The sequence below is a fragment of the Anomaloglossus baeobatrachus genome, chromosome 1 (assembly GCF_048569485.1).
Source record: "Anomaloglossus baeobatrachus isolate aAnoBae1 chromosome 1, aAnoBae1.hap1, whole genome shotgun sequence".
Taxonomy (NCBI): Eukaryota; Metazoa; Chordata; class Amphibia; order Anura; family Aromobatidae; genus Anomaloglossus; species Anomaloglossus baeobatrachus.
Window position 1 is genome coordinate 750958129 of NC_134353.1, and position 24604 is coordinate 750982732.

Below are 24604 nucleotides of genomic sequence, written 5' to 3' on the forward strand. Positions count from 1 at the left end.
ATTTCGAGGCGGCGGCGTACTTCCTGCTGGGTTAAGCAGGTAATATTCAAGGGTGAATTTATGGTATCACTGGTCATGTCATCTGCCATGGCATTTTCTTGTATAAAAACCATAGAAAAAAAGTCATTCAGCAGGTTGGCTTTACCCTCATCCCCTTCCACCATTTCACCAAAACTATTTTTAAGGGGCCCAACACTATCGCTTTTCAGTTTTTTACTGTTTATGTAGTTAAAGAATATTTTAGGATTATTTTTACTTTCTCTCGCAATGAGTCTCTCTGTCTCAAACTTAGCTAACTTAATTTGCTTTTTACATATTTTATTTAATTTTCTATAATTATATAATGCCTCATCACTACCTACCCTCTCTAATTCTTTTAAGGCTTTCTGTTTTTCTTTTATTGCTTCCCTTACAGCTCTATTTAGCCATAGGGGTTTCCTCCTATTTCTAGCATGTTTGTTCCCATAGGGTATATTTTCTGCACAAGCCCTATTCAGGATGCTCATAAAAGTCTCCCATTTGCTTTGTGTACTTTTATTACTTAGTACTTCATCCCAGTTTATTGCACTAAGATCATCTCTCAACCGTTTAAAATTTGCTTTCCTAAAGTTTAGTGTCCTTGTAGCCCCTCTACTAGACATCTTACTAAAGAATACATGAAAACTTATTATTTTGTGATCACTATTCCCCAAGTAACCCCCAAACTTGTATATTTGATATGCGGTCTGGCCTATTGGTTAGTACAAGGTCTAGTAGTGCTCCCCCTCTTGTGGGGTCCTGTACCATTTGTGAAAGGTAATTATCTTTCATTGTTATCAAAAATCTATTTCCTTTGCTAGAACTCCGTAGAGAAAAAAAAAAAGCCTATTCCATGCGCTCTGCCTGCAGCTCCTGCCATAGACAGAGCAGGAGCTGCCGGAAAAGCGCACGGAAGAAGTGACATGCATTACGTGCATACATAACACCATGTTCAGTGGCATTTTTCTTGTACAGGGTAAAGCACCAGTTCCAATTGGTTTTTGGTGTTGAGTTATATATGGGCAAAGTTTGGCATAAATTTTATGTGAGGCGTTTTGCAAGCTACTTTGACACAAAATTGCGGCTGAAATATTGTTTTGTCATAGCCGGTAATAACTTTATCACGTTTAGCAGCAAAAGTTGAGCTAGTATGCCAAATTTCAGCATCATAGCCAGTATAGAACTCTAATGGCTATGTGCCAAAGTTTGCAAAATCCTCTTAGCTGAAGCCGCAGGCTTGGGGGGGGCCTCCAGTGAAAGGTCAACAGTGCCCAATATATTTGAGATCTGGCCCTAAAAATTTACAGAACCTCTTTTCAAACATACATGTACCGTATTTTTCGCTTTATAAGACGCACTTTTTTTCCCCCAAAATTGTGGGAAAAATAGGGGTGCGTCTTACAAAGTGACTGTAACTTACCGGGCAGTAATGCGGCGGTGGAGTGAGTCACAGGAGGCTGGTGCGGCCGCCATGGATCCCCGGCAATCGGCTGCGGAGGCGGCCGCCATGGATCCCATGGCAATCTGTTGCGGTGGCGGCAGCCATGGATCTCCTGGCAATCGGCTGCGGTGGCAGCCGCCATGGATTTCCCGGCAATCGGCTGCGGTGGCGGCCGCCATTGATCCCCCGGCAATCGGCTGCGGTGGCGGCAGCCATGGATCGCTCGGCAATCTGCTGCGGTGGCAGCCGCCATGGATCCCCCGGCAATCGACTGCGGTGGCGGTCACCATAGCCGAAATCTTTATCTGCGCCTGCGCTGCCTCCAACGCGACTTCCGGAAAATGGCTGCGGAGGTGACGCAGGCACAGATGGAGATCTCGGAGAAGCAAGATCTCCATCTGCGCATGCGCTGCCTTCCGTAGCCATTTTCCTGAAGTCCATCACGTCGGAGGCTACGCAGGCGCAGATAGAGATCGCGGCTCTCAAAGAACGCGATCTGCGCATGCGCGGGCTCCATTTAAGATCTCCGCAGCAGCCGGAGACTATCATAAGAAAGAGGAGAGAGAGAAGAACGATTCTCCCCTCTCCTCGCTAGGGCTGGATGCTGATTGGTGGAGACAACTTCTGCAGAGCTGCCTCCACCAATCAGTGATCTGAGCCTGACAAATGTTATCAGTTGAACGAAGGGTCCTAATAGGTGAGCAAAAAACACTGAAGGGGAACACAACCCCCATCATCAGCCTTCAGAATATACTGTATCAATCGGTGTATTCAGAAGGATGATGGGGGCTGTAGTCCTTTAGTGTAAACACTCCAGGGAGGGACTAATGTAGTGGCCAAAGTGTTAATGTGACTACCCCCCCCCTCATCTTTCAGAATACAGCCATGTATGGTATACAGTACATGGGTGTATTCCTAAGGATGAGGGGGGTGGTAGTCCCAGATCCCCATAAAAGTGCATCATGCAGGTCCCCCATAGCCGTGTCATCCACGGATCCCACATAACAGTGCATCATCCACAGGTCCCCCATAATAGTGCGTCATCCACAGGTCCCCCATAATAGTGTGTCATCCACAGGTCCCCATAATAGTGTGTCATCCACAGGTCCCCCATAATAGTGCGTCATCCACAGGTCCCCCATAGCAGTGCGTCATCCACAGGTCCCCCATAGCAGTGCGTTATCCACAGATCCCCCACAGCAGTGTCATCCACAGGTCCCCAATAATAGTGCATCATCCTCAGGTCCCCCATAACAGTGCGTCATCCACAGGTCCCCCATAGCAATGCATCATCCACATTTCCCCCATAACAGTGCGCCATCCACAGGTTCCCCATAGCAGTGTCATCAATAGGTCCCCCCATAGCAGTGTCATCCACAGGTCCCCCATAGCAGTGCGTTATCCACAGGTCCCCCACAGCAGTGCATCATCCACAGATCCCCCCATAACAGACCCTCCTGTTGAGTCTAAATTGTTAAAATAATGTTTTTTTTAATTTTATTAAAATGTTTTAGCACACTATTTGGCTCAATTCTTTTTTTTTTTTAATTTTCCTCTAAAACCTAGGTGCGTCTTATAATCAGGTGCGTCTTATAAAGCGAAAAATACGGTACATCCTTATAAATTTTAAGCAAAATCGGAGAACGTCGAGTGGGGACGATTTTTAAAACTGGTCCACTTGACACGGAATGACCCAGGGGACGCATGCAGTTACGCTGCGCTACAAAGCGCACCGTAACTGCATATAATTACGCAACGTGCGCACATAGCCTTATACAGACTGACGAGGATCTTCATATCTGTACCAGTGTATGATTGTCTATCATAAAAAATGACAATAATCAGGGGAGCAGCAGAAAGTGAAATTAAAAAAAAAACAACCCAAAAACTGGACCCTTTTTGGGTTTTTTTTGGAGATAGGTCTTCATTATTGTAGGGTATACAGTTAGTGGTTTTTGCATCATTCCGAAAGTCGTACAAGAACCCATTGTAGGGCGGCACGGTGGCTCAGTGGTTAGCACTGCAGCCTTGCAGCGCTGGGGTCCTGGGTTCAAATCCCACCAAGGACAACATCTGCAAGGAGTTTGTATGTTCTCCCTGTGTTTGCGTGGGTTTCCTCCGGGTGCTCCGGTTTCCTCCCACACTCCAAAGACATACAGATAGGGAATTTAGATTGTGAGCCCCCAATGGGGACAGCATTCCTGATGTATGTAAAGCGCTGCGGAATATGTTAGCGCTATATAAAAATAAAGATTTGATTTTTTTTTTTTGATTGTATAGTTGTAAACAGTACTCATGCTTTCTAGGTCCAGCGCTTGAGGCGCACTGCTACAGCTTGCTAAGGCACATCACCGCTGCAGCCAATCACTAATCTGAAATCGTGTTGTCAGTACTGCAGTCAAAACACTTGAGCAGCAATGTATCTGGGGAGGATAAGTACAGTGTTTTTTACAACTATGCAGTGTTTTAGGCACTACTTTTGTGAAAGTGGGTAAACCCCTTTTAATAAGAGTTTTGGGAATAATTGAGATTTAAATAAAACTCAACTTTTAGCGACAGCCTTGTATTTTGGGGTATTTTATGCAAATTGAAATTTAAATTGATTGTTTTGGGGTTGTTTGTTTTTTTTTTTTGGGGGGGGGGGTTGAGCCAAGGCTTAGGCTATGTGCCCACGCTACAGGATTTATCGCGGATTTGACGCGGATTTAGCGCGGATTTGCCGAAAATCTGCAGCACAGCTACTCCCCAGCCATTTCAATGGCATTTTGGAAATGCTGTGCCCATGCTGCGGATTTTTCCGCTGCGGATTTTGCCGCGGATTTTGATGCGGAACAAACTGCAGCATGTCAATTGTTTGGTGCGGATTTGGTGCGGATTTTCTGTTTTGAATGGGGGAAAAAAAAAAAAATAAAATCCGCATCAAAATCCGCGGCAAATCCGCGGTAAATCCGCGGCAAATCCGCGGGTGCGGATTTGCCGCGAAAGTTGCGGATTTTCAGGCAAAAAAATCCGCAGGGACCTTTTACTGTGGACACATAGCCTTAAAGTCGAATATTTTGGGGATTTGTTTACAAATGACAGTTTTCTCAAGCTAACATTTTTTTATTTTTTTTTTTGTTTACAGAGGGAGAAGCAGTGGAAAAGGACCTCCTCAATCTGTAAGTTCTGATAAGGCTGCTACAAATGTGATGTGTGTGCGTGTATATATGTAGGTGTATTTATGTATAAGTATATAGATATCTCTAGCTATAAAATATATTAATTTTCTATTAAAAATTTGCCACATATATTCTAGTAGAGATGAGCGAACCTTTTGAAATTTGAGTTCACCCGCCTTGTTAAACTTTTTCCAAAAATTGAATTTCAGCACTGTAAATCGTACAATTGCCTGGCACAGACGTGAAGCAAAGACTGTATGTTTGTAACAAGGTGGCCTCCAACGACTGTATGGAAACCCTTTCAAACTTGGCACAAACACCGCCTTAGCATTGTCAAAGTGACCTCACAATATAAACAGATGGTAACCAACACTCTGTTTTACAACATATCACTGCCTCTGACATTTCATGTTTTTTTTTAAAATTAAGAAACTGCCCCAAAATTTTCCCTCAAAGTCTTCTGTGAACAAGATGCCTGTTGTGCCGCCACGACTTGTAATTCTAAGCGAGTGACAGAAGTTTCCTGCACATTGGGCTTACTAAGAATTCACCTGCATAGACCCCTGGCCTGGTCGTGCAGGATTTATATAAACTATACATACATGGTCTTGGACTTGATGATGACTATCCATTCTTGTCACTGACTCTTCCTGGACTGATGCCTTTCCAACTATGTGAGTACGACTACATTCACACATCCGTGTTACACGCCCTAGTGCTTTTTTTTTTCTTCAGATCGCACACTGACCCATAGTATCATTGATTCATACACAGATTACTTTTAAATAAACAGGTGTGTGTTTCCGGTCTGTTAGATTCAGAACACGTCCTATTCTCATCAGGTTTTGTGGATCAGACTTGACTTGTCCACTAAACTTTGTGGAGATTTGTGAAACTTGGATGAAAATAGGTCTCTTCTTTGATAGTAACACACGGTTGTGTGAATGTTGCCTAAAGGCCCTGTCACACACAGAGATAAATCTGCGGCAGATCTATGGTTGCAGTGAAATTGTGGACAATCCGTGCCAGGTTTGTGGCTGTCTACAAATGGAACAATATGTCCATGATTTCACTGCAACCACAGATCTGCCAAAGATTTATCTCTGTGTGTGACGGGGCCTTTAGGGGTACTTTGCACACTGCGACATCGCTAGCATCGGCTAGCGATGCCGAGCGCGATAGTACCCGCCCCCGTCACACATGCATATCTTGTGATAGCTGCCATAGCGAACATTATCGCTACGGCAGCTTCACACGCACATACCTGCCCTGCGACGTCGCTCTGGCCGTCAACCTGCCTCCTTTCTAAGGGGGTGGGTCGTGCGGCGTCACAGCGACATCACACGGCAGGCGGCCAATAGAAGCGGAGGGGTGGAGATGAGCGGGACGTAAACATCCCGCCCACCTCCTTCCTTCTGCATGGCCGGTGGAGGCAGGTAAGGAGATGTTCCTCGCTCCTGCGGCTTCACACACAGCGATGTGTGCTGCCGCAGGAACGAGGACCAACATCATTTCTCCTATTGGTGCGACATTATGAAAATGACCGCTACGCAGATCACCGATTTTCACCGCTTTTGCAATCATTTATCGGCGCATCTAGGCATTACACGTTGCGACATAGTTATCGGCGCCAGATGTGCGTCACTTTCGATTTGACCCCGACGATATCGCAGTAGCGATGTTGCAGCGTGCAAAGTACCCCTTAGTCTTGAGGTTAGACAACAATCTGTCCAGAGCAGAAGCGCAGTCCTCTTCACGGTTCTTTTTACTGGAGAACTTCGCAACCAGTCAGGTAAAAATAAATTTAAAAAAAAAAAACGGAAAAATCTTGTATTTTTGCAAAAAAGAATTGTGTTTTTTAAAAAAAAAAAAAAAAAAAAATGTAGTCATGGAAGCTTATAAATTCCTGTTTGGAAAAAAAAATGTAATTTTTTTTGTGCCCAGGGGTGTGTGGAACAATCCTGCACAGGATCCTACCTGGGAAATTGTTCCCAGTTGATGGCAAAATACTTCACTAAAAATAGAGGAGAGACTGTCATGAAATGACATGTACTTATCTTCCATCGAGGCTGGTCACACGCCATCATTACACAATAGGCAGCACAATCCTGGTGATACAGCAATAATTCTGTTGCACTTTGGACATGCTGCAGTTGAGTTTCCACACAAATGCACACTTCTTGGAACACCTATGACTAATTGACGACACAAAGGAAGGAGAGGAGGAAGAGTATGAAAAGTGGTAGCTGACGATGATAACGACCAGGCAATACTTGAGGCTGTGGCCTGGATACCAGAAAAATGATCAAGAGAAGATCAGCTTGAGTCTCGCTTGCATTACATTGCTTGTGAGTTTTGCTTTTCCTACATGAGCAGGTGATGCTGCTTTATGTGTTGACGGAGTGCCATACTTCCAAATCAAAATATGCTGGGACGTCCAAGGCTTATTTTCCTTTGCACAAGTCTGTATATGCTGTAATAGATTGGTCCTCCGGCAAAGTGGAAAATAATTCCCACATAAGAGATGCCTTCATATACCGTAGGACACATCACTAACTGACTTTTCAAGCACTGTCATGCTTCCTCCACCAATGGCTGTTGTGGCACCAACTACTCTTGAGCTGATAGAAGCACATTTGCTTTCCAGAAGCCACCACCCTCCTGCTCTGATGACATCAGGTCTTTTCCACCACATACTCGTCATCCTCCATGACTCTGCTGAAGGTTGCCTCAGTGTCCTGGCTGAGCTTCTTGCTACCCTACCTGATTCCCACCTTTTGAGATGTGACCGGAGATGAGTGCCAATACCCACCCCCTACCACCTTGCCTGACAAACCCAGCAAGACAACTAGGTGTTTTAATTGCATCCTCTATCTCTGTATCATTCGAACGTAAGGGCTGACTTTTCACCATTAAATCAACTCTGGAGTTCTGTGGGTTAGGAGATTAAGGAACAGGATAATAATAAAAAATCTTTATATAGCGCCAACATATTCTGCAGCACTTTACAATTCAGGAGGATCATATACAAACAAGAAACAGTTATACTAAATACAATAATTTAGAGCTGGGAAAAAAAAGACAGCCCTGCTCATGAGAGCTTACAATCTACAAAGAGATAGGGGGCTACAAGGTGCAAGTGCTTATTTACAATGACAATCCAGCCATCTCAAGGAAATGGGGGATAAAGGATGCCTTTACCAGTCAGCCAGAACCTTGAGATGCATTTCGGTGCCATGGAGTTTGATGTTGAGTCATGTTCTGAGAAGTCGTTGAGGGATTATGTGAATTTAATTCGGCTAGGGAGTGTGATAGGCCACCCTAAAAAGAAGCGTTTTTAGGGAGCGTCTGAAGCTGAGTAAGTTGTGATTCGTCCTAGCTTCTTGGGATAGAGCGTTCCAGAGGATTGGTGCAGCTCAGGAGAAGTCTTGGATCCGGGAGTGGGAGGTTTGGATTAGTGTGGATGTTAGTCGAAAGTCATTTGCACAGCGTAGGGAATGAGTAGGGTGATAGACAGAGACGAGGGCGGAGATATACGGGGGTGCCGCACCGTGGAGAGCTTTGTGGGTGAGAACAAGCAATTTGAATTGGATCCTGTGATATATGGGCAGTAAGGCTGCTTTCACACCTCCGGTTTCTGCAATGCGGTACAATCCGGCACTTTGCAGGAAAATCGCAACCATTTTTTTTTGCTGCCGGTTGCGATTTTCCTGCATAGACTTTAATTAGTGCCGCATTGTGCCGCATGGCCTTGCGTTCCGTTCGGTTTTTGCCGCATGCGGCAGATTTAGCCGATGCGGCGGCCGGATGGAACGTTGCCTGGCACGTTTTTTCATGCGGCAAAAAAAACCGCATCGCTCCGCATTCGGCCGATGCGGCGCATTTTTCAATGCATGCCTATGGCGGCCGGATGCGGCGTGATGCGGCAATAACCGCATCCGGCCGCCGCATGCGGTTTTTGCCACTGCGCATGCTCAGTAGCATGCCGCAAGTGGCAAAAACCGGACTGGCCGCAAAGGAAAAACTTATGCAAAGGATGCGGTGTTTTCACCGCATCCGTTGCATAGCTTGCACAGCCGGATTGAGCCGCAGAGCTCAAGCCGGATGTGTGAAAGTAGCCTCAGTGGTATGACTGACAGAGATGAAGCAATCCGAGTAGCGGTTAGCCAGATAGCTGACCTTGGCTGCTGCATTAAGGATGGACTGTAGAGGAGAGAGTCTAGTTAGGGGGAGACCAATTAATAGAGAGTTACAGTAGTCAAGGCAGTAGTGGATCAGGGCCACGTTGAGGATTTTTGTCGTTTTCATTGTGAGAAAGGAGTGGATTCTAGAGAAGTTGAGATGTTGAGGTGCCAGTGACAGGAGTGGGCAAGAGATCGTATACAGTGTGTCCAACCATATCCTGTCCACTGCCATTAACTTGAGAACGGCGGCAGTTCTAGGCATAGAAGTGGTGTCTAGGTATAGTAAAGTATCCATGTGCTACGCAATGAAACCACCTATACCACCACCTGGTGGAAAACAACGGAGTTAGCATTTTTATCTCGAAAACGAAACGAGATAGAGAAAACATGTGAATTACAAAGTTGTAGGGCATCATCAATTCAATACGAATCGACACCTTGCATACAGAAATGCTATGATTAGAACGTGTAAAACTCACAAGGCTGCGGATGTGAAGCGATTCCTCATGGAGACCTCTTCCTACAAGTCATTGGGTATGGTGGCTGCGTGGAGTGGTCTCCACGCTCACCTGACCTGACCCCATTGGACTTCTTTTTGTGAGGTCACATCAAACAGCAGGTGTATGCAACCCCTCCACCAACATTGCAGGACCTACGACTACGTATTACAGATGCTTGTGCAAATGTGTCACCTACCCATATTGCACAACATGCAGCAAGATACAGTATGCTGTCCAGATGTGCATTGCAGCAGACGGTGGCCACTTTGAGCATCAAAGTTAACTGAGCGCTATATGCGTGACCAGCATTCAATGTTTTGGGAGGGTCATGGGTTTCATATCATCGCATTTCTGTATGCAAGGTGTTGATTCGTATTGAATTTATGATGTCCTACAATTTTTTAATTAACTTTTTTCTCTATCTTGTTCCGTTTTCGAGATTAAAATACTAACTCCGTTGTTTTCCACCAGGTGGCGCTATATGTGGTTTCATTGCGTAGCGCATGGCTACTTTACTATACCTAGACACCACTTCTATGCCTATAGCTACAGCCATTCTCAAGTGGTGGTGGACACACTGTATATGAGGTGAAGGAGAGATCGGTGTCAAGTATAACACCCAGACAGCGACAGCAAGCCTGCTGCCTAGGAGTTATCATGGTGCCACACACAAAGAGGGTGATGTCAGGTTTAGGAAGGTTCGAATACAGAGTGAATAGAAGAAGTTCAGATTGGAAAGGTTAAGTTTCAGATTGACTGCAGTTTGAAACATATCTGCTCTCTGACAGTCACTGGTGTTCTGTAGTACAGCGGGGGTGAGATTAGGGGATGAGGTGAATAGTTGTGTGTCATCAGCCTAAAGATGGTACTGGAAGCCAAATCTACTGATGGACTGTTTAATTGGGGCAGTGTAGAGAGAGAAAAGAAGAGGGCCAAGGACTGAACCTTGAGGGACCCCAACAGTGAGAGGAAGAGGAGAAGATGTGGAGCCAGCAAATAATATGCTGAATGAGAGGCCAGAAAGATAGGAAGAGAATCAGGAGAGCATAGTTTTCTATAGGCCGATTTAATGCAGCATAGAGAGGAGATGGTGATCAACTGTGTCAAAGGCTGTAGAGAGGTCAAGAAGAGTAAGCAGAGATTGGTCACCATTACGTTTTGCTGTCAGTAGGTGATTGGTCACTTTGATGAGGGCAGTTTCTATTGAGTGTAGTGGGCAGAAGCCAGATAGTAAAGGATCTAGAAGAGAGTAAGAGGAGATGTAGCGGGTAATGCAGGAATAGACCAGGCGCTCCAAGAGTTTGGAACTGAAGGGGAGATTGGAGACTGGTCTGTAGTTGTTTGCGCAAGATGGGTCAAGAAAAGGTTTTTTTAATAATGGAGTAATGACAGTGTTTGAGGGAGGAGGGGAAGACACCTGAAGAGAGAGAGATTGAAGATTTTAGTTAAATGAGTAGTGACGACCAGAGAGAGGGACTAGATTAGGGTACTTTCACACTTGCGTTATTTTCCTTCCATTACAATCCGCCCTTTTGGGAAACAGCGGAATCCGTTAACGGATTCCGCTGTTTCCCATAGACTTGTATGGTTGACGGATTGTACCAAAAGGACCTGCGTTGCTTCCGCTGGGTGACGCTCCGTTGCTTCCGCCCAGCGGGAGGAACGCAGCATGTAACGTTGTTTTGAGCAGCGGAATCCTCTGGATTTCACTGCGCATGCTCTTCTTCTTCTTTTTTTTTTTTTTTAAATCAAACTTTTATTTTGGCTCGCGGTGGCCGAACGTTCAGCTGAGCGCCCGGCCGTCAGCAAGCGACAGCGCTCAGCTGAACGACCGGCCGCCGGCAAGTCACAGCGCTCAGCTGAGCGCCCGGCCGCCGGCATGCCCGGGCGCCGGCAAGTGACAGCGCTCAGCTGATCACCCGGCGGCCGGCAAGTGACAGCGCTCAGCTGATCACCCGGCGGCCGGCTGCAGGGAGCGCTCAGCTGATCACCCGGCGGCCGGCTGCAGGGAGCGATCAGCTGATCACCCGGCTGCAGGGAGCGATCAGCTGATCGTTCACTATAGTCTGCCGCTGGTAAAACCGGGGGGGAAAAAAAAAATCAAAACGAATTGCGTTGTTTTGCAGCGTCCGTTGTGCCACTATATGCAACACATCCGTTGCATCCGTTACACAACGCAATGCAACGGATACCGTTCAACGCAAGTGTGATACTAGCCTTAGGTGTGAGGGGAAGGGATCAGTCGTGCAAGTGGTAGATCGAGGAGAGGAGCCTGGAGACTTCTTCCCCTGTGACTTTGTGAAATGTGGAAAGTAAGCTGGATGGGATGTAGGGAGGGATGGGAATCACGATGTTTGGTGGCTGGGAGCTGATCTCTCAGCGGATGTTTTCTATTTTTTCTGTGAAATACGTGACAAGGTAATGAGCATGAACGTTTGTGATAGGGGTCTGTGCTTTGGGACTGAGGAGGAAGTGAATGATGTGGAAGAGCTTTTTTGATTGCTGTATAGTGAGGAGATCAGGGTGGTGAAGTAGGTCTGTTTGGTGAGGTAAAGGCCAGTGTTGTAGGTTCTTAACATGAATTTGTAGTGGATGAAGTTTTTTCTGGTGTGCGGGTTTTTCTCCATAGGTGTTCTGCACTCCTAGAGCTTCGCTGGAGAAATCGAGTTTGCGACGTGAGCTAAGGCTGTTTTGCTCGGTTTGGTCTTTCTGAGGGTGAGGGGCGCTACTTGGTCTAGGGTTCTTCTGAGTGTGTCATTGTAGTGGTTTACAGCCAGATCAGGACAAGAAAGTGAGGAGATAGGGGACAGTGATGAGTGTAGAGTCTGTAAGTGTCTCAAAGTTGATGGCCTGTAGGTTTCTGAATGTGTGATAGGTGGGAGTGTGCTGGGGTGGTCCAGGGTTTGTGAGCTTGAATGAAAAAATGTTGTGATCAGAGAGGGGAAGAGGTGAGTTTATCAAAGTGAGAGATTGAGCAGAGGCAGACAAAGACCAGGTCAAGGGTGTTACTGGCTTCATGTGTCTCAGGATGAGAGCTGTGAGAGGCCAAGGGAGGTGGTTAGAGATAGAAGCTGGGATGCAGATGGGGAGGAGGGGCTATTCATGGGTATGTTAAAGTCTCCTAGGATAAGGGTTGGTAATTCTGAGGACATGAAGTGCAGAAGCCAGGCTCAAGAGTGGTCAAGGAACTGGGTGGTTGAGCCTGGGGGACGGTATATAACTGCTACTCTGAGGGGAAGGAGATCGAAGAGCCTGATGGCGTGGACCTCGAAAGAGGGGAATGAGAGTGATGGAGCTGGGGGGATGACCTGGAAAATGTACTGTGGGGACAGAAGCAAGCCGACTCCACTACCATGTCTGTCCTCAGGTCTTGGTGAATGAGAAAAGTGTAAGCTACCGTAAGAAATGGCAGCAGGGGAAGCAGTGTCCGAATCCTGAATCCAGGTTTCAGTGAGGGCCAGCAGATTAAAAGAGTTATTGAGAAAGAAGTTGTGGATATAGGGAAGCTTGTTACATACAGACCATGGATTCCAGAGGGCAGAATTAAGAGGGGAGTAAGGGTCTACAACTAATGTCAATGAGGTTAGCAGGGTTTCTATAAGAGGTGGGGGAGGGGGTAAAGATGGCATAGGGTGGACTGGGATTAGGAAAGATATCACCTGAAAGAAGCAACAGTAAAAGGAGAAAGCAGATAGTTTTTGGAGTTGTGGCATGGCTTTTTCTGCAAGACCCTGGAGCATGATGGAGTGCGGTTATTAAGGAAGGTGAATAGAACGTGGGAGCTGTACAGAGGAGAGGGGAAGAGAGAAGGGCTGATGTGGATGAGTGGGGATGGAGGGGAGACGGGGCGCTGAAAGCGGACAATAAAAGCACATAGGATGATGGAGATGGAAATAAAGATCATAGTAGAAACAGAGGGTGTCAAAGAGTAGTTTACCTGCTGCCTCCTGGCCGGCCTGACTAACTGCCATTGAAATAACTGACCAGCACTTAGCAACAATGGCAGTTTGCATAAGGTGGCACGCATACAGCACCCCACACGTGTGCACCCCTTAAGAAAGCCCCAGATATATAGGGAAAGCTAGAGCAGTAGGTAAGGGGGATTATGGGAGCTCAGCTTAAAGAAAATTTAAGAAATGGTGATCACACGAGGGAATCAAAGGGAAACAGGACACATTTGACACCCAGCCTGACTCCAGACAACACAAAAATCACACCTTCCTCCATTAGATAACATTTACAAAGAGGGAAATGGTCATACATCAGTGAGTATTAAACACAATGTAAAGATTATGTAGCGCCCCTGTGGTTAGGCGCTACAGGGGAATGCAGCACCTTAACATAAAGGTGCAGTGCTCTTTGGTCACAGGTGAAAGAGAGAGGAAATGCAGAGTCTTATATTAGATTGAGTAACATTGACTCAGCAGCCCCTACCTTCATATTCCTGGGACTTTATATAGTAGGTCCATAGGGGGGTGGAGCCTAGCTGAGCGTGAGACGCGACATGGTTGCCAGGACGACGGCGTGACAGTTAGGGAGTTAACAGTCAGTAACGAGTGACAAGAAGAGATGAGAGTAAATTGATGACTGAAAGAAGGGCTAGAAATAACATAGGCCCGACGTCCTGAGCGAGGGTACCCCGAAAGAAAAGACACTGGAAAAGGGGTAACCCAGACGGAAAGGGGACGCTTTAGGTCTGGCAAGAGCCAGCTGAAGAGTTCAGGTCGACACCGGTAGGTATAACGGGACCGATGAGGTTTGTCAGGTTTATCCCCAAAACCATTGACCATTAACCTGGGATCCTAAATAAGAGGAGTCCCGGTACCCATCAAGAGTCTGACTACTAACCCCAAGCCGAGTTCACAACGCTGTTGCGGGATAAATAAAGAAATCGTGCAGCATCAGACCCCTGGGAAAACCAGTGACGAGACTAACCAGTGGGTTAAAGAGGGAGTCACAGAGCCCTCAGAGCAGAGACCGAGAAAGAAACAAAGAAAGGTTACCTCACAGAGAGCGACTCTGTCATCAAATCTCCTTCGAAACTTGTGACATTTGACCTTCTGGTAACCGAACTATTGCTGCTGCGAACTGTGCAAAACAAACCAGATGCCAGTAAAAAGGACTTGTTTAAGCTGATGTGGACTCGGTGTGTCTTCTCTCCGCTGTTCGACAGGACCCTGCGACGTTTGAGAAGAAGGCAGCCATCACCGCTCGGTCGCTTCCCTCCTGGTCAGCGACCCGTCACCCTGAGGTAAGAAATCTCCACCTGTGGGGAGCTGAGAGATCTTAAGCTGCCGTCACCATCACCTCAGAGGTCGGCCGCGGGCAGCGCTGGTATATCCCGCTTACCAGACACCACAGGTGGCGTCACGTATATCCCCAAAATCATCCCTGAACCCCATTCCACAGCCGCAGAGTGAGCGCCCAGGGCACGAAGCCGGGACCGACCAGCTGTGATAACGCCATCGAGAGTAAAGTATCCGTAGTCCCGGCGTCCGAGTACCCCTACCGAAAACCTTGATGGTCGACTCAATTACATAGCAAAAGTTTCAGCAAGCGGAGTTATTTGTACAAGAAAATAGGGCTCAGCACAAGTATAATGCATAGATAGTGTCATGAGCAGAATTAAGTCTGCAATGCATAAGATTACCTTACAGCGGAGATGGAAGATGCAGAACACATAGGCTATGTGCGCACGCTGCGTTTTTTGCCACGTTTTTGCATGTTTTTGCGTGCAGTTTTGATCTCAAAATTGCATGAATTTGCTTCCCCAGCAAAGTCTGAGATTTCATTTTTGCTGTCCGCACGCTGCAGTTTTTTTGGCTGCGTTTTTGTGGTGACCACAAAGATGCATCATGTCAATTATTTTTGCGTTTTTTCACTGCGATTTTTCACCCATTGATCAAAAACGCAGCAAAAAACGCATGCTTTGTGTTTTTCCTGTGGGTGCGTTTTTTTTGGACCAAAAACGCTGCATCTTTGTGGTCAGAAAAAAACGCAGTGTGCACATAGCCTAACACAACCGTACAGTGTCACTATCAGAGGTAGCACCCTTTTTGCGCTGAATGAGACAAGCGACGTTCTGTAGGTTCCATTACATTGTCTGCTTTTTTTTTACTCTCCACTGATAGACAAAGGAGACAAATTGTGACCTCTATCTGATAGAACTATTGCCTTGGATGGTTGGTGCCGGTGATTGACAGTGGTTTTTCCTACTCTTGGCTTCCATATTCTTAGCTGTGTTAATGCCAGGTCAATTTTACCATATACGGAACATGGTAAATAAGAAACCTCCAAAACCATTGTGGTGTTGCACTTTTTTTTTTCACCGCACTTCAATTTTTTTTCTCGTTTTCCAGTACAATATGGGGCAAAGCAAATGATGTTGTTCAAAAGTACAACTCGTCCCACAAAAACAAGCCCTCATATGGCTATATTGATGGAAAAATAAAAAAAGTTATGGCTCTTGGAAGAAGGGGAAGAAAAACGGAAAATTGTCTGGGGATAAAGGGGTTAAAGTGTCTTCCTGTTTTCTAATGCTTTTGGAGAATGAACAAAAAAAAGTGTATTTCAGTCAGCAGGGCATGGTGTGATATGATGGATAGGTCATCTATCACTGATCCATCACAGTATGCTGCTGTTGCTCCTAGATCTCCCCCTATCACTTGAATCTATGAATTCACAGACTACAGCTCCCATGTTCTGTCTCCAGGGCTGCAGTTGTACAGGTCACTGGAGTAGATGGCTAATATTTTAGCCCTTTCTCTCCCTACCTCTGTTGCTGAGCTTTGCTCTCTAAAGGGGGCTTTACACGCTACGATATCGTTAATGTTTTATCTTCGGGGTCACGTCGTTAGTGACGCACATCCGGCGTCATTAACGATATCGCAGCGTGTAACACTTACCAGTGACCTTAAACGTCCTCTAAAGTGGTGAAAATCGTTCACCATGGAGAGGTCGTCCTAAAACCAAAAATTGTTAATGATTTGTTTACAGATGTTGTTCCTCGTTCCTTGCGCGGCACACATCGCTGCGTGTGACACCGCAGGAGCGAGGAAACTCACCTTACCTGCGTCCCACCCGCAATGAGGAAGGAAGGAGGTGGGCGGGATGTTCGTCCCGCTCATCTCCGCCCCTCCGCTTTGATTGGCCGGCCGCTTAGTGACGTCGCCGTGACGCCAATTGCACCTCCCCCTTGAGGGAGGGATTGTTTGGCAGTCACAGCGACGCCGCCGACCAGGTAAGTGCGTGTGACGCTGCTGTAGTGATAATGTTCGCTGCGGCAGCGATCACACGATATCGCATTCACGACGGTGGCGGGTGCTTTTGCGTACGATATCACTAGCAATTGCTAGAAATATTGTAGCGTGTAAAGCCTGCTTTAGGTCCCCTCCTAAAGCTTGTAACGCACTACTATAGCTGTTACATTTCCTGTCTCGACTTTTAAGGCTCTGTGCCCATGTGTGCGTATTGCATGCAATTACGCTGCATATTGCACCGCAGCGTAACTGAATGCGTCCTGCGTCCCCAGCACAATCTATGAAGATCCATGCCCACGTGGAGTTTTACAACGCAGCGATTTGCATGATGCCAAATCACTGTGTTCTAAAAAAACATGTCACTTCTTTCGTGCGCTCTGCATGCTGTCTCCATTCTGTCTATAGGGAGAGCCAGCATCGAGAGCGCACGAATTCTGCAGTCGCCAAAGTTTCAGAACGGAGCTTTTCAGCTGCGCTCTGAAGTGGACATGCAGTGACTTTACACTGCGGTGCAGAGCGCACACACGTGGCCACATTGCCTCATAGTGTCTTGGATAGTCAATTCTGAATGGTTGGCTATGACAAGCTATTTCATCAGTTTCTGGGAAGGCTGCACCTGAGGTCATATGATCTTTCTGGCTGATGAAATCTTTGGCGACATTTAAAATGGCAAACAAATTGTTTGAATTTCTAGGGAACTTGCAAATTTCATGAAAATCAACACTGGATTCGCTCATCTCTATAAACTAGTATTTGAAATGGCACAAAAAATCATTGATTTAACAAACCTGCTGTATATTATGCACTTAGTTTTTCAGTTGCCCCCAAATAGAGCAGACATGCTGCATCAGTCCACCATCAGTCTGTTTACAAGCTGCCAGCGGCAGTCAATCAGTGGCCAAGCTGTCACGTGACATACCACTGGTACCATAACGTATACTGCTGGTAGTTTGAAAGCAAAAAACGAGATGTGGTAGCACATCGAACTGTAACATTAGTTTTTGGGTTTTTTTTTTTTTTGTTTTTTTTTAAGTGTGGGACACTAGCCAAAACTATAAGGTGGTGTTTATCTGGGACAATTTGTGATGGTGTACCCTTCTGGATGTCACCATGGCTGCCAGATGTTAAATTTATTTTTTTTCATTCGAAACATTTCTAAGAACAATTGTCTAGAGGAGGAGAAACCCTCCAGTGAGAGTCAGTGTCTGCTCCGTACTACTGAGGAGGTATTTTGCGGAAAAGTAAATTCCTGGATATATTTGCACTAATACTAAATGCAGTTCTCCCCTCGTATTCCTCTTGGGTATGCTATGGATTTTAACCCCATTACAAATAAAAAAAAAAATATTCTCTAAAGAGTCTTTGTCATTGAATAAGGAGCAGCTATGGAATCTCTGATCTGAGCACAAAGTCTGTATTGTAGCTGTTAAAGTAAGGAATGTGCATGGATTAAAAGCTGCTGTTTAAGTGTTTGGAGATTTGGTCTCATTTTTATTAAAGGGAATCATTATTACCGATAATGGTCACTGGGTTGTATTGTATTTTTTTTTTTTATTATTGATTTTTATATTGAAAATATTCTCTGGAATCACTTCTCTAGTCCTTTTTTAAGAGAGGGAGGCAGAAGTGGGCTCTCCCATGCTTTCTTCCACTGCATGGGGAGATGGAAAGGGCAGCATGTAAGCACCGGGGAGATCAGTACTGCTTTTTTCTTAGTTCTGGATTCTATGATACGTGAACAATTTGAGCTGGATTCCTGTATTATAAGGTGCTGTAGGAGCAGAAGAAAGGGCTGTCAGCTTTTCAGTTATAGGCTCTGTGTGTATTTAGAAACAGACTGATAAATCATTTGTAAGCAGCTATTGCCTCTTCTGGTAGCATAACCCTTTAGAAGCAGCCGTGTTTTTTTTCCTGAGCTGCATAATACAAAGAGATGTATAATTACACATCTGATGTATAAGCATATCCCTCCAAACCTAGCACCCCACACACACAGTTGGTATCTCTAATTTTAACTCTCTTTGGTAAAATCATACCTGTTGCTTTTAAGGCTAAGTCAAAAAGGTGCGTCCCCTGCAATTTATCTTTGTCGCTGCCTAAGACTGACAGGTCTCCCTATACATGCACACAGGGAGAGACCCGTCGCTTAAGGGAGTGGGCCTGTCCGACTAGTCTCCTGTGCAGCTTGGTCTATGGCAGGGGTGGGGAACCTTTTTACTGCCGGGGGCCATTTGTAATATTCTACCAACCTTCAGGGGCCACAAAAAATGATCAACTTGAAAATAACCTGGCTATAATTGGTCAAACAATTAATTCACCCGTACTGGGCGGCCAGAGCTGCTTCTCTTTAGTGCGCTGTGATGTTTGCTTCTTACAGCTGCTTTTCCAGGTTTGTCTTTCTCTGGAGCGCAGGCAACTCTTCATGATAAGATACTGTACATACACACACAGCTCTGACACACTGGCCGTATACTGCACACAAACTTCACGCACTGGCTGTAAACCACACATTGTAATCGCACAATGGCCCTTCTTTCCTGCGCTTTGCCGGCAGCTCCTGCTCTGTCTATGGCAGGAGCTGCAGGCAGAGCGCATGGAATCGGCGCTCACTACGGACATTTCTGCAGCGATCTAAAGCGCACATGTGCTCTTCAGATCGCTGCAGAAATTTCTGCAGTGACTGTACGCAACGTGCGCACATAGCCTCAGATATACCAATAAACCTTAAAATATGAAACTTTATTAAGTGCCAAACACAGCACACATGTAGTATACACAGCACACACTCTGTATACACAGCACACACACTACCATATACACAGCACACTCCGTATACACAGCGCACCCACACACCGTATACACAGCACACACACCGCCGTATACACAGCACACTCCGTATACACAGCGCACACACACCACACACCGTATACACAGCACACACACTGCCGTATACACAGCACACTACGTATACACAGCACACACCGCCGTATACACAGCACACACCGCCGTATACACAGCACACACCGCCGTATACACAGCACACGCAGTATACACAGCACACTACGTATACACAGCACACTACGTATACACAGTGCACACACACAGCACACACACCGCCGTATACACAGCACACTACGTATACACAGCACACACCGCCGTATACACAGCACACTACGTATACACAGTGCACACACACAGCACACACACCGCCGTATACACAGCACACACCGCCGTATACACAGCACACACCGCCGTATACACAGCACACGCAGTATACACAGCACACACCGCCGTATACACAGCACACGCAGTATACACAGCACACACCGTTTACACAACGCGCACACACACACACGTCGTATACACAGCACACACACTGGACATTGAATTCACAAATACATTTGATATATGGTGGTATATATTAGATCGAATCACACTTAGCTCAGATAGAAGTACCTGCTACTTAGTTGTCCTGTAACATCAGGTGCAGCACAAGTTCCTGTCTGATGAAAGATGGATGCAGCAGCTCAGCTCGAGGGCTGGCTTCATTCTCGTCATCTCGCTCCTCTGCGGTACTAGACCTGAACAGCCGAGCACAGAGGCAGAGTGCACAGAACGGGAGGGTGAGAGGCAGAACGCACGGCACTATACAGCCTTCTTACTGCCGTGCAGGCCCCTCCCCCATCACTCTGCTTCTAGCTGCAATCTCACAGGGGAGCATGTAGGAGCCGGAGGGAGGAAGTCCCACCCCCAGTGCTGTCTGCCGGCAATAGACAAGATGAGCGGCTGCCCGAGCACCGCGGCCACCGGGAATCTGCTCCGGGGTACACAGAATAGGTTGGGCCAAAGGTTCCCCACCCCTGTTCTATGGCCATCATTTCTGAGTCAAACCTACCTTGCTTTAATGATGCATGCGTCTCGTAGATCCTTTTGATATATATTTCCTGGATAAATGACTCAGGAACTGCACATCCTTGAGTTGTAAGGAAAGATTCTCCAGGATTGTAATCGAAGGGTAATACTACGGTATTATTTACTAGAATAAAACGTCATATATAACTACAGCAGATGCACACACCCTTGTTTTCATCAACACATAATCTAATGCATAATAGTATCACCTACCTTTGATCTATTTTGTAACTTCTTTTCAGATTTGTTTTGATGGAATCTATGCAAACATGAGAATGGTCCACATTCTTACTTCAGTTGTGGTAAGGTCCTTCTGCATGGATTCTGCCTTGTTTTTCATAGCACTAACTAGCTGATAGCATAGCTTTGTAGTATATGTTGAGGTTACAGACGTAATGTCTACATTTCAGCCTATATTTTTAAAGGGATTTTCTCATCTCTGAGAAAAAAAAAAATCTGAGCTACACGAAGACTGTTACTGACTTTAGTAATGGAGCTACAACTGCAGTCCATTGTGTTTTATGGAAATCTGTGGACTTCAGCTGTCACACTATCAATATACAGCACTCCAAAAATGCCCTATGCAACCATAACTACATGGGATATTTACAGAACAAATCATAAATATGTGATGGGTGTTTTAACTTAAAGGGATTGTCCACTACTAGTATAGCCTCTATTAATTACCCATTAATATAACAAAAGCTTAAACTCTCCTGCCATGCCAGTGCTGTTCCAGCAGTGATGCCATTGCTCTTCCGGGGCTCGTGTAGGGTTATGAGCCCAGTCACGGCCAACTGCCCTCTCCCCGCCTTTTGGATATATAAGTAATTAACAGAAAATGAGTGGCCAGCCGCTGCTCTCACTTCCTGTGGATTACTCGTACGTCTGAAGGAGGGAACAATAAAGCCAGTGCTGATTGGGTGCAGGGCTCACATGACTTCACAACCTCACATGAGCCCCGCAAGAGCCACGGTAACTGTGCTGAAATAGGAGGGGAGTATAAGCTTTAATTTTAATAGGGCCAAACATGGGGAATGAGAAAGGGTTATCTGAGCAGTGGACAACCCCTTTAATCTCCCATTTCTAATAATATATAACATATAGGAATCTGGCTTTTGTACATATGTCTGCTTCAGGGTTTTTTTTTTATTTTATTATTACATGTGCCAGGTTCCTTTTTGTTGCAATATAAAATGTTGTTTGCGGAAGCTTTTTCTTTCCGTAATTATGTTGTTTACCCGCTCCCCCTTCCTTTCTCTTCCTTTTTAGGGTTCAAAGTGTGAAGTACATGTGAAAAATGGTAGTGTGTATGAAGGTGTTTTTAAAACCTATAGTCCTAAGGTAAGTGAAGCTTCTTACCCAAGCAGTAAATTTAGGGTCTTCCATTTTTTCAATGTTTAGTTATTATAATGCATTGATATCTTTTTGTGATAACATTCTGATTGGTGGTCATCCATTGAGTGGATATAAAAAGAGGTTTTAGTCATGCACAAAAAAATTATGCAAAGAATCAATCATATCAGAACTTTTTCCACCATTTAATGTCGCTTGTAATCTGTACAACTCCATTGAAATACAAACTGAAATCTTTTTGAGTAGAAAACAAAATAACTACAATAATTTAGGTGTATATAAATATACACACCCTTAAACTAGTACTTTTTTTTTTTTTTAACTTATGACAGGCAGACAGACTTCTAAATAAAAAAGTCTGAGTGATATCAGCACGGCACAGCTAGAATTGACAATTTTTGTCCACTCTTTCTTGCTTCCTTCTGTAAGATTGCAAGGTCATCTCCTGTGTAGTCCTTCAGGTCACTTGTAGATTTTTAATTGGATCCAGGCTGTGCCATTCTAAAACTTTTTGATTTTCTGACAAAGCAATTCTTTTGTTTAATTGGGGATATGTTTAGGGCCGTTGTCATTCTGAAAGATCAATTTTATCTTCAGCTTTTTAGCAGAGACCTGAAGGTTTTGATGAAAAATTGACTGAAATTTGCAACTGTTCATAATTCTTTCTACCATGACTAAAGCCCCAGTTCCAACTCTTGAAAACTGCCCCAAATCCTAATGCTGCCTCCACCATGCCTCACTGTGGGTATGGTGTTCATTATGCACTAAACATACAGTTTTAGAATTATGGGCAAAAATGTAAGTCTTGTTCTTATCAGACCATAACACATCTTTATAGGTGTTTTTAGCAGACTTGATGTAGGTTTTGGCAAAATATAGCTGAGCTTGATGTTTTTTCTTTGTAAAAAAAAAATCCATCTTACCTCACATGCTGGTCATTTGAAGAACATGGGAGATTGTCACATGCAGTACTTGTCAGAAATTCCTTTAGCTCATTCGACCCCAAGCCTGTTTTCACCTTCCTGACCAGGCCAATTTCTTCAATTCTGACCAGTGTCACTTTGTGGTAATGGTTCAAAATCACTGGAATCTGTTGAAGTACTCCAGAGATTTTAGTGCTAAATTTAGGTCAACATTTTTTTGCATTTATATTTGTGAAAATGGCAGAATTTTGGCAACATTTGGAAAATGTTTGCAGTTTTCAAACTTTTAATTTTTATGCACTTAAGTCAGATAGTTAAATCACACAAAATAGTTAATAAATAACACTTACCATATGTCTACTTTACATCAGCATCATTTATTTAACCTTTTTTTTTGTTAGGAAGTTAGAAGGGTTAAAAGTTGATCAGCAATTTCTCATTTTTCCATCAAAATTTACAAAAACAAGTTTTTAAGGACCACGTCAAATTTGAAGTGACTTTCATTAGCCTATGTGACATAAAATACCCAAAAGTGACACCATTGTAAAAACTTCACACCTCAAAGTACTCAAAACCACATCCAAAAAGTTTATTAACCCTTCATGTGCTTCACAGTAATTAAAGCAACGTAGAGGGAAAAACTTAAAATTTTAGTTTTTTTCCACAAAACTTTTGCTTTAGTCCATAATTTAGCATTTTTACAAGGGTAATGAGAAAACGGATGAAACTTATTATGCAATTTCTCCAGATTGCACCAATACCCCATATGTAGTGGAAATCTACTGTTTGGGCGCACGACAGGACTCTGAAGAGAAGGAGCGCCATTTGGATTTTGGAACTAGAAATTGGCTGGAATAGATAGTGGACGCCATGCCACATTTTCAGAGCCCCTGATATGGACCCCCCCACAAGTGACCCCATTTTGGAAACTACACCCTTCAAAGAATGTATTCAGAGGTGTGGAGAGCACACCTTAAACCCACTGGAAGTTCACAGAACTTTATAACACTAAGCCGTGAAAATGAAAAAAAAAACAAAACATTTTTCCTGCAAAAATCTTGCTTTAACCTCAAGTTTCTTTTATTTTACAAGGCTAACAGGAGAAAATGGACATTAAAATTTGTTGTGCAATTGCTCTTTACACGGATTCCAGTATTTGGTGGAAAACTACTATTTATGTGTAGGGCTCAGAAAGGAAGGGGAACTATTTGACTTTTGGAGTGCAAAATTCGCTGGAATACATAGCGGACGCTTCTCTTGTTTGCAAAAGCCCCTGATGTGGAAAAATGAGGGAAAAAAAACAATTTTCCTGCAAAAATGTTGCTTTATCCTCAAATCTTTCAGTTTCAGAGGGTTAACACAAGTATGGACCATCCCATATCTTGTGCAATTTTTCCGCAGTTCATCGATACCCCATATGTGGTGGAAAACTACTCTTTGGGTGCACTGCAGGGCTTCTAAGGGATGGAGCATCAATTGAATTCTAGAGCACAATTTTCACTGGAAAAGATTGAATAGCCATGTCAAAAAAGCAGAAACCCCCACAAGTGACTCCATTTTCAAAACTGCATCTCTTGAGGTATTCAGTTTTGGGTGTAGTGAGCATTTTTAACCAACAAATGATTCACAGAAATGTATAACATTGGAGTAAGTGGAAAATTACCAATTTTTTTTTCTTCCATTAAAATGTTGCTTTTGCCGCAAGTTTTTCATTTTCAAAACAGGAGAAAAGGAATGGTACAATTTGTTACATAATTTCTCCTGAGTACACAGATACCCCCTATGTATTTGAAAACTACTTTTGAGGTATAGTGCAAACCTCTGAGGTGCCAGAACAGCAGAACATCCCCATA

General features: G+C 44.7%; 1 protein-coding gene across 7 annotated transcripts in view; it reads left to right on the forward strand.

Moving 5' to 3' along the window:
* Nucleotides 1–24604, forward strand: part of ATXN2 (ataxin 2) — a 183566-nt gene that overhangs the window by 33636 nt on the left and 125326 nt on the right. For 6 of the 7 annotated variants that reach the window (XM_075323758.1, XM_075323785.1, XM_075323766.1 and 3 more), the window contains exons 2-4: nt 4584–4617; nt 20715–20774; nt 21745–21816. In XM_075323758.1, coding sequence (XP_075179873.1) covers nt 4584–4617; nt 20715–20774; nt 21745–21816 — 166 coding nt within the window. The remainder of the gene's footprint in view (nt 1–4583; nt 4618–20714; nt 20775–21744; nt 21817–24604) is intronic. The other variant, XM_075323804.1, reaches the window with a different exon arrangement.